The sequence below is a fragment of the Lepidochelys kempii genome, chromosome 24, assembly GCF_965140285.1.
Source record: "Lepidochelys kempii isolate rLepKem1 chromosome 24, rLepKem1.hap1, whole genome shotgun sequence".
Lineage (NCBI taxonomy): Eukaryota > Metazoa > Chordata > Testudines > Cheloniidae > Lepidochelys > Lepidochelys kempii.
Window position 1 is genome coordinate 7503215 of NC_136403.1, and position 15671 is coordinate 7518885.

General features: G+C 47.5%; 1 protein-coding gene across 1 annotated transcript; it reads right to left on the minus strand.

The window, feature by feature from the left end:
* Positions 1 to 5550: 5550 nt before the first annotated feature.
* Positions 5551 to 15351, minus strand: LOC140902674 (cathepsin S). Its single transcript, XM_073323006.2, has 8 exons — positions 15128 to 15351; positions 14026 to 14166; positions 12684 to 12806; positions 11094 to 11243; positions 10789 to 11013; positions 9231 to 9396; positions 7204 to 7306; positions 5551 to 6963 (listed from the first exon to the last, which is right to left on the minus strand). Exons 2-8 carry the CDS (start codon positions 14155 to 14157, stop codon positions 6864 to 6866), a joined length of 999 nt encoding a protein of 332 aa, XP_073179107.1. The 5' UTR covers positions 14158 to 14166; positions 15128 to 15351; the 3' UTR covers positions 5551 to 6863.
* Positions 15352 to 15671: the final 320 nt, after the last annotated feature.

The following is a 15671-nucleotide window of genomic DNA, read 5'->3' on the forward strand; positions in this document are numbered from 1 at the left end:
TTTTGCTTATTACTCTCCAGTAATAATTGCCCTTCCACCATCCAACTTTGGCTTACCTCACCTGGTACTGTAGTGGATAGACTGCCAAAGTAGGAGTCAGGAGCTTTGGGTTCTATTCCCACCTCTGACAGTAGCCTGCTGGGTGAGCTTGGGCATGTCACTTCCCTGTTCTGGTTTCAGTTCCCCCAGCTGAAAAATAGGGTTAATGATACTGACGTTTGCAAAGTGCTTTGAGATCTACTGATGAAAAGCAATAAATAAAAGCTAGGGATTATTAGTATTCCCCAATTACTTCTCTCAGAAAAGGCCTGTAGGCATGAGGCCACTGACCTACCAACTTCAGTAATAGGTAATAATACATAATACCCAGGACAATAGTAATAATAATGCATAGCATACTTATAATGCATAGTATTTACATAGTACCATCCATCCAAATACTTCAAAGCACTTTACAAAATTGAGTTGATAGCAGTGTCACCATTTTAGAGGTGAGGAAACTGAGGCACAGAGCATAAACAATTTATCTAAAGTCAGTACAGGCAGGCCTTTTTCTCACTGGAATTAAAGCCATTATAATTATTTCAAAGGCATAAAAAAGACCCGCGGCTCAGCGCCTGAGCCCAAATGTCTACTCCACTATTTTTAATCAGTTGACCTGAGCTCTGAGACTTGCCGCCGTGGGTTTGTTTGGTTTTGGTTTGGTTTTTTTTTGGCTGTGTAGATGTACCCTGAGATGAAAGGTTCTATAGCAGTGCAAAGGCTAATCAGGCCAGATCTTCAGTTGCTAGAAATCAGCATAGCTCCTATTATGAATAACCCTCGGAACACAAAAAGAAAAGGAGGACTTGGCACCTTAGAGACTAACAAATTTATTTGAGCATAAGCTTTCATGAGCTACAGCTCACTTCATCGGATGCATTCAGTGGAAAATACAGTGAGGCGATTTATATACACAGAGAACATGAAACAATGGGTGTTACCATACACACTGTAACAAGAGTGATCAGGTAAGGTGAGCTTCATTATCAGCAGGAGAGCGGGGCGGGCAGGAGAGGGACGGACCTTTGGTAGTGATAATCAAGGTGGGCCATTTCCAGCAGTTGACAAGAACGTCTGAGGAACAGTGGTGGTGGTGGTGAGGGGGAATAAACATGGGGAAACAGTTTTACTTTGTGTAATGACCCATCCACTCCCAGTCTTTATTCAAGCCTAAATTAATTGTATCCAGTTTGCAAATTAATTCCAATTCAGCAGTCTCTCATTGGAGTCTGTTTTTGAAGTTTTTTTGTTGAAGAATTGCCACTTTTAGGTCTGTAATTGAGTGACCAGAGAGATTGAAGTGATCTCCGACTGGTTTTTGAATGTCATAATTCTTGACGTCTGATTTGTGTCCATTTATTCTTTTATGTAGAGACTGTCCAGTTTGGCCAATGTACATGGCAGAGGGGCATTGCTGGCACATATCACATTGGTAGATATGCAGGTGAATGAGCCTCTGATAGTGTGGCTGCAAAAGGTTTCCCCTCTGTCCCCGCTCCTGCTCATAATAGCTCGCCTTACCTGATCACTCTTGTTACAGTGTGTATGGTAACACCCATTGTTTCATGTTCTCTGTGTATATAAATCTCTGCACTGTATTTTCCACTGAATGCATCCGATGAAGTGAGCTGTAGCCCACGAAAGCTTATGGTCAAATACATTTGTTAGTCTCTAAGGTGCCACAAGTCCTCCTTTTCTTTTTGCGGATACAGACTAAGATGGCTGCTACTCTGAAACCTCGGAACACAGATTGCATAGCAATGAAATGCTTGCGAGGATGAATATATTTGCCTGCTGCAGCCTCTAAAGTGTCACATATCAGCTTCCTGCATTTTTGTGCCTGCTTATTCACCACAAAACAATGACTGAGCAAGCTGGGAAGTTCAGAGAAATAATAACCCATGTTCTTACGGTAAAGGACTGAAGAAATGAAAAGGAAACTTCTGCATTGAGAATTTCGCCAGCTGGATTCCTGGCTTGATAGCGCACCTGGGTTACCCTCGCTACGTTCAGACTCTGTACGCCCAGCACGTGCTCTGCACTCCTGTTGTCCTCAGCCTTAGATAAAGGAAAAAAGTTTCTTGTAGTGCAGCGATACAGTTGTGTCTGGGGATCACGGCACTGGAAAAGGCAATTTTCATCCAGGCTGCTTGGAAGCGTCTTTCATCTGATTTTCTCTGCTTCTCTCTCTCCATTCTCCCTCCGCCTGCTTTTGCTGAATGCATGTGGAGGGTGCACAATTCACTGGATAGCCCAGGTTGCTAGTGTTTGCTTTGCAGCCTTTGGGTTAAAAAAAAGAAAATCTACACACATGGACAGGGCAGACACATGTTGATCCATCGACGTGGCCCTTGCTGCCATGTAGCTGCACCAAGGGAGTGAGGTGTTTTTCCCATCATAGGCACTGACTCTGTAGATGCTTCGGGGCTCAAGCACCTGTAGACAAAAAATTGTGGGTGCTCAGCACCCACCAACCACAGCTGTTTGGCAACACTCCTGATGAGCTGTTCCAGGGTGCCACCAAGTGGCTGTTTGGCGACTGGGGGAGGCACTTGGGGGAGGGCAGAGGGCAGGGAGAAGGCAGGGGCCTTGAGGAGGAGTTGGAGCTGGGGGGCGGGAAGAGGCGGAGCAAGGGTGGGGCCTCAAGGCTGTGCCGGAAAGGGGTAGGGCCTTGGGGCAGAACGTGTGTGAAGCACTTCCGGGGAAAAATAAAAGTCAGCACCTATGTTTCACACCTGACACAGCCTTTGTTCCAACCCAGTTTGAGACAGCAACAATGCCAATGAGCACCATGATCAAAGCAGTGTAGACAGAAAGCGATTAAGGCTCACAACATCCTGGGGAGGCTTGTGGATAGCGAATTAAAAATACCCTCCTCCTTGGTGAGGCCTGCTGCAATAAGTTCTAATTTCTGAGGCTTGTCTCAGATCCACAAGATAGATCAGTTGTGGGGATTTTCCCCTCAGAGACTCTACACCGTTCTTACACAAAGCAATTAGATTAAAAGGTGCCTAAGGTTAGCATTGTGTGTAGGGCTAGGGTATAAGCCCTTTAAATAGACCAGTAAGTGCTTCTCAAGGGCTCGCAAACTATTTAAAGGCTTGCATAGCTGTTGGTATTTTAACAGGCCACATTTCCAGCTCTCAACAGACCATTCTGGAGTACAGAGATCTATATTTGTGGCTGGCAATGCTGCAGTGGTTCTCTTGTTCTCATTCTGCATATACACTCTTGGTCACTGAAATATGCACCCCAGGCTTTGGAAGGAGAAAGAACCTAGAATTAGTTTTAAGAAAAATAAAATATTGTTAATTATCTTCTGATTTTTACATGAAATTCCAGGGTTCCTGGGGCTCTAGACAGTTGCCTTTGGAGGTGGAAGTCTTCAGAGACCAGCAATGAAAGAAGTAAAATAAAATATCTGTGGTAGGCCTGATTCCCCATTGCCATGCCCTTTGTGTGGCCACTTACAACACCTCAAAGTGGGCAGAAAGTGCTACCAGAACATTGCTCCTGAAGAGTTTTTCACCCACTTTGCACTGGTGCAAATGACTGAACAGTTATAGAATCCTCCCTTTGCCCCTCAGATCAGAAGGGACGCTGATGCAGCCATAGCTAGTCTGGATTACCCCTCTCAAGCCCCCTGTCCTGGTCTCCTCCCAATTCTCCCCATGCTGTGGCCACAGCACACACTAAAAGGGCCAGGGGCTGTCCATATTAGAGCCATATACTGGACTGTGGGCCTGCCCCCTCACTTCCCAGCTCAGTTGTCAGCTGGGCTGGCATCCATCCGGGGCTTGATCCTCCCCCGCAAGTAACAGACTGATCCTCACTGCTCTATCCAGTGCAAAGAGGCCATAATACAAACAGGAGCCAGGCCCGTATTGTGACTGGGTCCACCCTGCAGAGCTCTGCATGTGTATTTGTGCAAGTGAGACAGAGAGAGAGATCCCCAGTGATCTTCCAGCAAAACCATGAGATGGCAGCACTGAGGGCCCCTTCTGCACCTCGACCAGAGGGGCATCATAGCAATTCCACACCCCACCTCACCGTTCAATGGTTGATGGAACTGAAGCTTAAAATCTATGAGCACAGCCCCTGCTCTCCCAGGCCTCCCCCTTCTTGCTCGACCCCCACCCCCATTCCATCTACCCCATCATCCATTTATTTCCTCTGCTTCCTTCCTACCCTCCTCTCCACCACTTCCTTTCACCCCTTCACTCTGCAAGGCAAAGGAGAGAGGGAAATGGTGAGATGGAGCAGTGGAGGGGATCCCATGCTGGGGTAGTGGGAGCTGGGGCGCCCCATCTTTTTTGAGGGCTTAGTTGGGATGTGAGTAGGGTTGCCAACTTGGTAATATTTAAAAAACAGACACTCCAGCAGGAGTGCCAGAGCCTCCCCTGCCCCGCCCATTCCCCTGAGGCCCTGACCCATCCACTCCTCTTCTCTCCTTCCCCCGTCGCTCGCTGCTTTTCCCCTTACACTCTCCTTCACCCAGGTCAGGAGGGACTCGCCTGCGGAGCCGGGGCTGGGAGCTGCAGCCACCCAACGAAGGTAGGAGGCGGCCCCAGCTGAGTAGAGGCTGGTGCAGATGATGACCCGGCGCCTCTCCACCTCCCTCACCCGCAGTAACCAGACTTTGAATGTCCGGTCAATAGATCTGACCGGACACTATCTGGTCCCCTTTAAAACCGGACTTTCCGGTCGAAAACTGGGCACCTAATCACCCTAGAGTGGTGTCTTGACCTTGTGCTGGCCCTCTACACAGGGTGAATTTCACCCTAAAAGTTCAGGTAACATACAGTACAGTCAGATATTGCCTAGCAACAGGGGCTGCCTAAGATCCATCAGTCACTCACCTGGCGCTCCCCCCAAACGTGGGGAAGCAGTGACACAAAACAGCCTCATGGAACCACTCAAGTACAACTGAAAATTTAGCCCAGGACAAGAAATGCTTTGGCGGTTGTTGCAAATCTCATGAAATTTCACCATGAGGCAATGTTGCTCAGTTGTTCACATTCATCCATTGGTGGGTTTTTTTGTGGGTTTGTCAGGGGTGGTTTTTTTTTGTTTTTGGGTTTTTTTTGCAACTGACAGATTATATTTTGCTAAAACAAGCCACAAAAATGAGGAAATAATTGGGGACAACTCCCCAAATGGTTACATTTTCACAAAGATGTGATTTCTCACTCCTGTCCCACTGGTGACCATTTTTCCACCTGGCCCTGCAACACACAAATGGATCCCACAATTTTGCCAGCTGCCCTTTGATTAAACTCAAGCCCTGACCTTCTAACCTGATTAATTCAAGTGGACCCATGAGCATATATGGAGCCATCTTGGGGCTTTGCAGAGATTCAGGGCTCCACCCTCATGAATCAGATTTTGCAGCATCAGGGCCTGAGAGTTTGTTTCATCTGTAATCTGTGTGGTTTTGCATTTCTGTCACTCGCTAAGTATCCCACACCTGGCCCCGCTGAACAGACTGAGCCTAAACTTCTCAGACAATTGGATATATTTTTTTCCTTTCAGAAGAGGATGTGTAATTTATTTTACATGCATTGCTTACAGATGAGATTACATCTGGATCATCATAGCAACCTCAGTGCTGAATTGGAGAGAAGAGAATGCATTTCAGGTGCTGTGGAGATGTGTGACGTCACTCTGAAACTGTATCCCGCAAGGATTCAGTCAATAGGTGTCTGCAAATCATATCTCGAAGTAGGGCACAGTAGGTCAGATCCAGAAGCAGGGCGCCCCCGGCCCGCAGCCTGTGGAGTAGAACAGGGCAGCAGATGTGTGTTTCCCGGTGCTGTGCTGGAACTTGCAGCTGGGGGTGTGGATTCCAGGTTCACCCTTTCCCTGCTTTCTTGCTCATTCAATCACTAGCCCTCTACCTGCAGCTAGATTTACAGCCTTTGGGCCTGACTCCCCGCTACTGTGCATCCCGTGCAGTCATTTATACCTCGGCTGAAAACTGCTGCTATTCTGATTCAGCAACATTATAAACCTACTTTGCACAGGGGTAAATGGCTGTGCAGTGGCAGAGAGAATCAGGCCCTTCATCTCTGCACCGTGTCCTTGGTCCAAGCGCTGCGGGTGGCAAAGGCTGACTTCACTCTGTAGGTCACATTTTATAACAGCAGAAGCACTTGGTTCCATGGCTGGGCTTCTCCACGGCACAAGGCGATCTCAGGTCGTTTCTGACGGCAGGTGTGCTAATGTCTTCACATAAGACTTATGGGAGCAGCATTGCAAGATACCAACCCAATTTTGTGTGGCCATGGGAAACATGTTCCCTCCTCCAAGGAATGTCCACAGTTTGCTTGATCTCCTAGGTTGCTAATGATTGCTTTGTGACCTGTACTGGGGAAAATCCATACATGTGGCTAGGGATGTGCTGATCCAGCTACTTCGCCTCGCCACCTCTGACGTGGCTTCGGCAACTCCACCACGTGGAGTAGCTTTACCCGTGCGACGTGGCCTTCAGCCAATACGTTTTGAGACAGAGGCAGTGACAATACTCAGCACTGAAATAGCACTTCACATGCGCAAAGCAATGTAGAGACATGAATCCATTAAAAACACCCCTGCGGGATAGGGAGAGTGAGCTACAAGTGTCCAAATTCTGGACCAGACCAACCGCGATCATTCATCATTTTGGCTACTTATCTCAGGTCCGTCAGATGGATCTGATGGGAGGATTTTGCCACTACAGCCCGTACATTGTTCTCAAACACAGCAGTTAGATTACAGCAAGGCTAAGATTCGCAGTTTAACAGACCACATCTCCAGAGTGCATTCTGAAGCAGAGCGTCCCTCTATATTTGTGGATAAGAGCCATAACTGGCAATCCCACAGTGGTTTCCTTTGTTCCTGGACATTCGAATGTACCCTTTGTTACCGAAATATTCACCCCAGCTGTTGGAAGGAGAAAAAGCACAGAATTAAACATTAAGAGAATAAAACACCTTTCTTTATAGGCAGGGTTCCCCTCCCCCATTTTCTCATGTGTTTCAAACTGTTTAAAAAGGGCATCCAATTCACATCAGTACAGACACATACATGCACAGCTCTACACAGCTCACTTATACCCCACGCATATCCCAGGAGCACGTTATTCTATAGATAAATACGGCTCAGTGATGGATTTTCTTTTACCTGTTTTTCACAAGCCAAAAGTCCTTCCCATCCAGGGTGCCATAGCCAATAACTAGAACCCCATGATTCACATGATCAGTGCAGCGTGGATCATCGTAGACTCCTGGAAGGAAAGAATATGCAATCACATGGGAGGAAAAAAAGCCAGTAGTGACTTCTCTGCTCAGTAAAGTTGTTGTGAGCAACCCACATGGTACCAACATGCCTCTAGCCTGGTCCCCTGTAGAGGGGGGATAATAATAACAATCTCTCACTCTTTTCATCAGTAGATCACAAAGCAGGTCAGTCTTATTATCTCCATTGTGCAGATGGGGAAACTGAGGCACAGAGCAGGCAATGACTTGCCTTGGGAATAGAACTCAGCTCTCGTAAACACCTGGGCTGAGTTTGAAGCAGCACAAATTTGCAGCCAAAATATCTGACAATGCCTGGAATACAACCCAGTGAAAACTAATTAAAAAAAGCACAGATTAATGTAAGACTTGCCCACTCTGTGGGGCATTCTGTCCCCCTCTAGTGGTGGCTGGGCCACAGAAAGGTTGATGAGCCTCTCACAGCCTTGATTAGAAGAGGTTGGGTCTTACAGATCAAGCAGGAAAGGCTCATGTGTTAAGATTCAGAAGTCCCACGTTCCTTCCCCGCTGCTCACCCCGGCACATTGGCATTACATTAACATGAGTGAAGGGTCCACCCTGGGGTGCTATTTTAATGACACCCTGTAAGACACCAGCAGGAATTGAACCCGGGGTCATTAACCCTTGAAGCACCTTTCGAGCTAAAGGAGCATCTCCGGTCATTTGTTGTTATTATTAATCTGTGTCACAGGAGCACCTGCCAGCCCCAGACATAGACCAGGGCCCCACGGCGCTGTACAAACACAGAACAAAAGGATCGTCCCTGCCCCAAAGAGCTTCCAGTGTAAGAGTATGTCCACACTGCACACTCCTTATTGCAGCGTGTAGACTGTATACACTACACATACCCCCCGCATAAACAGCAGGGTAGACGGCTTAGGGGAGTAAAGACATACCTGAACCCTTAGGGTATATGCCCTACACGGCTCTCTACATGCCCAAGCAGGGCCTCCCCCATCTGCACTGCTCGTTTTAGCAGTGTCATACGTCGCTACCTCCCCGCTGCTGGGGCCTTTTTCTGCCACAGGGAAAGACTCCAGCAGCGGGAGGTAGTGGGAAAAACTCTGACAGCTCCCACTGCCTCCAGCGCCAGAACCTTGCAGTGCTGTGGGTAGCTACACAGCGCAGTGCCTTTAGCAGCCATGTGTAGCTACATCTACCCAACATGCCACCACCACCGGGATGCAGTAGAGATATATCCTAGGTGTAAGACAAGAGACATTAGCTTCTAGCAGTAGTAGGCTTTTATCCTCTTGCCAGCTGCTAGAGGAGCTGGAGCACCCATGGGGGAAAAATAGTGGGTGCTCAGCACCCACCAGCCACAGATGATGGGCGGCACCACCAAAGGCACCGCTGATCAGCTGTTTGGAGGCACCGCAGATCAGCTGTTCGGCAGCTAGGGGAGGCACTTGGGGAAGGCAGAGAGCAGTGAGTGCGGAGGGGGCTTTGGGGTAGAGGTTGGAGCGGGAAGAGGTGGAGCAAGGGCGGGGCCTCAGGGGAAGAGGTGGAGTGGGGGTGGGGCCTCAGGGCGGAGCGGGGGTGGAGCACCCCTGGGGAAAAATAAAAGTCAGTTCCTATGAACCAAGGGGTAACAGGATGGTGTCACTCACAAACAGCAAAACATGCATTCAGCTGCCTGTGGCCTTTGTTTGATAATGACTGTAACTTATTGCGGGGTCAAAAGATTCCAGGAAATAACAAGAAAACAAAAGCCAGGTCTCCATGGGAAGAGCACAATGTGCACATCTCCTCAGTAACAAGCTGCAGAACAAATAGCAACTTCCTCCACATTCCGCTTTACATTTAAAGAGACAGTCCACAGAAAGCAAAGGCATCAGTCTTTCAAACTATGTACAGCACCGGGCGCGAGGTGTTCTAGCTTAGAGAACGTACCTGATCTGTACAGGAAAAACGAAGGCTGTTTCGCATCTATGGCAACAGACACAGGTCCGATATTGGCTACGGCATCCTTCAGGGCTGCTTCATCGGCATACGGGAGCTGAACGAACTTGGAGCAGGTGGCGGCTCGTGTGGCAGGGTTATAGTGACACGTTCCGTTCTGGCAGTGGCAAAGAGCAGATGAAACGGACATTTCAGCCTCTGGCATGAACATCTGACCCACTTGCAACATTTGTTTATCTCCCTTCTATTCCCCTCTGTTGTCTGAATCCCTCTGGAACATTCCTTCTGCCTCTGGGCATCGAGATCAGAGCTGAGGGACTAATTCATTTTTCAGTTCAGTGACTTACCCGGAAACAACAACAAACAACAACAAAAAGAAAACAAAACAAAAACGTAAAAAACCCCACTGGTTTGTTTCAAACCAAAATTGCATTTTTTCAGGGTTTTTTGCTGAAACAAAAAATCAAATAAATTTCATTTGGTTCAAATGAAACATTTCAAATGTCATTTCATTTCCGAATGAGCTGTCAAAATGGTTCCTTTTGACATTTCCGGGGGGGAAAAATCAGGGGAGGTTTTGGGCCAAAAATATTTGCCAAATTTAGGTCAAATTCACAAATAGTTTTGGTGCCCTGAAAAGAGCATTTTCAGCCAATTTTAATTCACTCCGTGTTCATCTCTCTCCTTTCCCATCACTCAGGTAAGGAGAAATATGAGGATTCAGCTTTCAATGACAGCAGTGAACATTTGCAGCACGCATTTCACAGATGGCTTTATTAGCCTCCATGCCTCTGGGACAGGGGGAAGTGGGATTAGCTGGGTTTCACAGAGAAGTCAGAGGAACAAACAGAGCTAAGATTACAACCCAAGTGACCTGAGCACAAGTCCCTCTGCTCTAGCCATTAGCCACCACTCTCCACCCAACATTGGGAGTAGACGTCAGGAATACTGATGCCAAGTTTTACTGCTCTAACGACTGCCTGCAGACCTCTTCTCTTGTTCTTTGTGCTGACACAAACAGCACAGGAAGACCCAGCAAAACAGGCCACAAAGAACAGAATGCTACACACTCGCCAGAAGAGATGCCAGCAACAGACTACGAAAAGGACTAGGGAGTCTCTGAGTTTTTGGGGGATGTCTACATGGCATTCTTAAACCTGGGTCTCTGGGATCCAGGCTTGCGGACTCAGTGTTTCCAAGCCCACTCTTCAGCATCCACACTGCGCTGTAAACCTGGGTTTACAATTGCTGGGCCCAGGTCTCACAGCTGTGCTAATGTGTCCATACTGCCCTGCACAGACGTTCTGACTCAGCTCTGCAGCTTTTGCTGCACTCACTCTGCAAAATGACAAGGCTTGGACGCAAGTCAGCAGGACTCAGACTCTGACCTACCCCTCTAGAAGAGTCCAAGGACCTTGGGCCTGAGCGCTTGCTGACCTGAGTCAGGCTGATTTGTATGTGGATGGAAGAGGAACCTTAATCAGAACCCGAGCTTTGCGTGTAGTGTAGACAGACCCTCTCTGTGTCTGTCTGAAATCTGGATACCAACCTGAGCTGTGTACGGATAGGAAGCGTCTGAATCAATGCCGTCATTATCAATGATGTACTGGAAGGCGTAGGTCATAAATCCACCGCTGCAGCCGCGGTTCCAATACATAGTGGAACAGTCGACTAGGTTCTGTGCGCTGAGAGACACCAGGTTTCCAGTTTTCAGTTTCACCTGGGCTTCTAGGGCACCGACAGCACTGAAAGCCCAGCAGGCGCCACAGGGCCCCTGAAAAAGCCAGAGAGATGCACTGAGCCACTGCTGTGATGGGCACCCATGTCAGCAAGGGAACAGATTGAGCCTCCCACCTGATTCTTCACATCAGTAACACATCCTTTGTCCCTCCAGTCCATGGAGTCCGGCACTTGGCTGCCAGGGCGCGGCCTGTAGGTGGAATTCCGGTCAGGTCGGTGGGGAATTTTCACTCCAGTTAACAAAGCAGCCACTTCCTCGCTGGTCTAGTTAAAAGAACACACACACCCCGTCAGACTGACATCTCCAAGGAGTTGTGAGATTACACAAGAATTTCAGCTTTTTTTTTCTTTTTTTTTTTTTTAAGTTTCCATCTCTCGTGTAGCTGTGGAGACCTGCAGGAAAACATAACCCTTAAAAGCGCAAAACCCAGAGGCAAATAATAAGAACCCCCAGACTTAGACTTTTTTTTTAATGCCAGGATTTTTAAGCCCCCCCCATGATTTTAGGGGCCTGACTCCTGAGTTCTGAATGCTTGGCGGTGGCAGTAATGGGATCTGAAGCACAAGCCCCTGCAATTTCAGTTAAAGGAGCAACTTCTTTAACCCGCAATGGCCTAGCAGACAGGTTGTATGTTATTCCACACGTGACATTCCTCATGGGGGTAAGGGAGGGTGGAAGACACAGTAAGGTAGAGAAGCAGGAACCTGCGGGAATGGGATTCCCAAACTTTTGACCTCACATGCACTGTATGTGCAAGGTCAGACTCACACAGCTTGGAGGATGCCATTTGATACAGAAAAAGAAAAGGAGGACTTGTGGCACCTTAGAGACTAACCAATTTATTTGAGCATGAGCTTTCATGAGCTACAGCTCACTTCATCGGATGCATACTGTGGAAACTGCAGAAGACATTATATACACAGAGACCATGAAACAATACCTCCTCCCACCCCACTGTCCTGCTGGTAATAGCTTATCTAAAGTGATCATCAAGTTGGGCCATTTCCAGCACAAATCCAGGTTTTCTCACCCTCCGCCCCCCCCCCCCCCACACACACACACAAACTCACTCTCCTGCTGGTAATAGCCCATCCAAAGTGACCACTCTCTTCACAGTGTGTATGATAATCAAGGTGGGCCATTTCCTGCACAAATCCAGGTTCTCTCACTCCCTCACCCCCCTCCAAAAACCACACACACAAACTCACTCTCCTGCTGGTAATGGCCCATCCAAAGTGACCACTCTCCCTACAACGTGCATGATAATCAAGGTGGGCCATTTCCAGCACAAATCCAAACCTAACATGGCTGTTACTCTGAAATTTGATACAGAAACATTCTGGGGGGGAGGGGAGGGATCACACCAGCAGCGGGCTAGCAGGGGGTGCAATCCCTGCACTTAAAAAACCAGGACTACCCCCCTGATGGCAGATTTCCCACACACACCCCTGACACCAGCATGTAGGACAAAGATCTGCACAGCTCTCGGGAGCAGTGATGGGGGCAGGTTTGCTGCTGGAGGACGCACAGGGTGCTGTGATTTGTGGACCTACCTCTGCACTGCTCATACTGTCACAGGATTGGCTGGAGCTTATTCTGCCCCTGATTCAGTTACATTCTCTGTCCACAGCACTCCCAGGGAAATACAAATAATTCCCAGATGCCCGGTCACTTGGTCTGTAGCGATATTTTTTTAAACTTACCATGTCTGCCAGGTGGTTCATGCCCAGCTCATAGGAATGCAGCCCCAGTGAGTGCTCAAGGTTATGCAGCATAACGAGCTTGAGGTTCTTTTCCCAGGTCACGCGCCGTTCCCCTTCCTCTTTCTGGAACCAAAGCACAGCCCCCACAATACAATCAAGAGCCCAGAGAAAACCATCTGCAGTATAAATGAGTTATAGTTCTACAGCGCTTTTTGATCCCCCAGGAACCTGAGTGTTTTGCAAAAATCTTGCCTAGATCCTACAACACTCACTCAAGCAAAACGTCCTAGGAAATCAAGGGGAGTCTTAACTAGTTAAGCGTGGCAAGATTGAGTCCTTCCCCACCCTCGAAATGCAGCCAGTTCTGGAGTGGTGTGCAGCAGCTTTTTAACAGCACACAGCAACACTACACAACAGGGTAGGACAAGAAGAGAAGAATCACATAGTATCCAGTTAAATCATCAGGGGGAATTATAGGGAGGCAGAATGTAATTGCCACCAGGACAGTGATGATAACCTGTGATTTAGGAGGAAAGTACTGTAGGATTCGCTAATGACCCCAAGCAGTCGGGGCCTTCAACTAAGCCAAAGTAATTAAGGAGTTGAACATACGGTTAGGATGCAAAACAATATCAAGAATCAAACATTCACAATACAGCTTACAGCTGTACAAATCACTGACTTTTTGGTTTGGCAGCCAAACCAAACAATGTTTTAAAAATCACTTGAAGATTTTTGGATTTGGGTCAAACGTTTTGCTTCATTTTGGAGCTTTTTAAACCTTTTTAAACCTTTTATTTATTCTTTTTATTTAGTTATTGTGAATAGAACAGAGGGAAATTCCAACACGAAATGGCTTTCCGAAAGAAAAGACAAAATAGTTCATTTATTAAACTCTGAAATGAACCATTTTTTCCCACCTTTCCATCTTATTTTTTTAATTTGATTAAAACAATTTGCCAATATCGAGCCGAATTCCCCAGTTGTTTCTGTCAACCCAAGTCTGTATTTGTCCACACACACAAAAAAAGAGTTGTGTGAAAAACGTCACCTGGCTCTAATATATCCCTAACAAAACACGCTTTAAGAAATCAGCTAACCCCCTGGGATGGTTTAGGCAAGGTGGAGGGTACATACAGGGCCCAGTGCTCATTAAAGCTGAATGCACTTCTGAAAGCAGAGAGAGCTTTACAGTCTCCAGAAGAGGAACAGGAGGCACCGATCTCAGTGAGAGCTGCCAGAGGGCTGGCATGCCAAGGTCCTGGATACCTGCTGACCGGAGGGGAGATGGTGATGGAAATCCCCCTCCCCCGCTTCAAACCCACAGCTGCACAGACCCCACCTTGTGGCTGTATTGCTTGCCATAGGTTTTCTTCCAGAGCTCCCAGTGGTTGTCCAGCGTCGGATCTGAGTGTAGATGTGCAGTAGCAGCAGAAGCAAGAGAGGCCAGGAAGATACAAAACAACAGCTTCATTCTGGTCAGCTAGGGGAAAAAAAAAAAAAAAGAGCACGCTGGTGAAAGATAATATCTGCATGGTTAAGTCAAGTGTCTCAATTTCCTCCACTCAGTGATGGTGCAAAAGATCCAACACTGACTTGCTGAGATTTCTCCACTCTCTCTGCCAGGAGCAAAGTGTCAAGAAGCAAACCCTGACCCTGCAGCAGCTCTCACACTTGTACCTCTTGGGGGCGAGGGAAGGGGCTTCCTGGAACCCCATACGACAACAACAGACTTGAAAGGAAAACAGAGCTATGTGAATGGATAATATCACCCGGGTACTTCCACAGCTCCTGAACTGGATCTTGGACCTGGACCTGGGCATCAGAGCCTGGTATAAGGGATACAGCGGGGAGGGAGGGATAGAGCTAGCGAAAGTCAGAGACATTCCCAGCTGGGGTGGGAATTGATGTAGCTTCACTGAGGTCAATGAGTTTGATCCCTAGGTGTTGTAAACTGGTGTCGCTCCATTGTGGTCACTGGAGCAAAGCTGATTTACACCAGCTGAGGATCTGGCCCACAGAGATTTGTGTGAAGAGGGCTTGAATTTTCAAAGGAGCCCAAGCAATTTTCAAGGGAGTTAGGCAACCAAATCCCATTAACTCTCACCTAACTCCCCTAGGTTCCTTTGAACACTCCAGCCAAGATAGGAAGATGGAAAGTTTTATGGAGCTAGAGAGACAGAGAGAGAGACAGAGCAGGTGTATGAGAATAGATAGATAGAAAGGGTGTTGAATAGATAGATAGAGGGGGTTATTGGAAGAGAGAGACTTTTATATGGGGATAGAAGGACAAGACTGATACACGCCGATGTATGCAGATGCAAACTCTCTACAAGCAAAATACAAAACATCATTTTTTTATTTTACTTCCTCAAACACATTATTCCAAACATGACGAAGAGGAGATTTAAAGTACAAGGGGAAAAATAAAAAGTCAAACATACCTGACGGGAGTTCGCCCAGTGGAAATTTCTAGGCAGGAATCCTGAACTGATCAGCAGGCAGCAAGAATTCCCCCAAATTCTCCTCCCAAGGTTGGCTACTGAGTGAACCCTAACACCCTTCCTGCTGTGACTGCATGCCTAGAAGAAGGAGTTCGGTTTGCTCTCCCAGGCTCGTCACATGGGACTGTGAATGAGGAAATGGCAGGACCTCTGCTTTCACTTTTACTGTGACTGTATCAAAACAGGGATGTTCGCTATGGCTGCAGGCTGATTTTCAGTCCCCAGCCCCGGAAGACTAAAATCAGATGTTTTTCCTTCCCTTCTCAGACCCTACAGCACATGATTGGGAGAGTTAAAAAATAAACTAGTAGGGTCAACATTTTCAAAAGCTCAGACAGGTGCAAACAGTCGCTGGGACCTCCCTTTTGGGGTTTAAGTTATCATCCATATTATGGTAAAACCTAGAGATCCCGGTTGATATTAGGACCCAGTTGCACCGGGTTCTTCATGAACACAGAGGGAAAGACAGAGCCTGCCTCCCTGA

Bases quoted from the DNA above. Each gene is read 5' to 3' on its own strand.
- LOC140902674 (XM_073323006.2), bottom strand. From the start codon at position 14,157: ATGAAGCTGTTGTTTTGTATCTTCCTGGCCTCTCTTGCTTCTGCTGCT. The intron at 11,244-12,683 runs GTAAGTTTAAAA...TCTTTTAACTAG, and splicing joins TGAACCACCTGGCAGACATG to ACCAGCGAGGAAGTGGCTGC. The intron at 9,397-10,788 runs GTTGGTATCCAG...TGCCACTGCCAG, and splicing joins CCTATCCGTACACAGCTCAG to AACGGAACGTGTCACTATAA.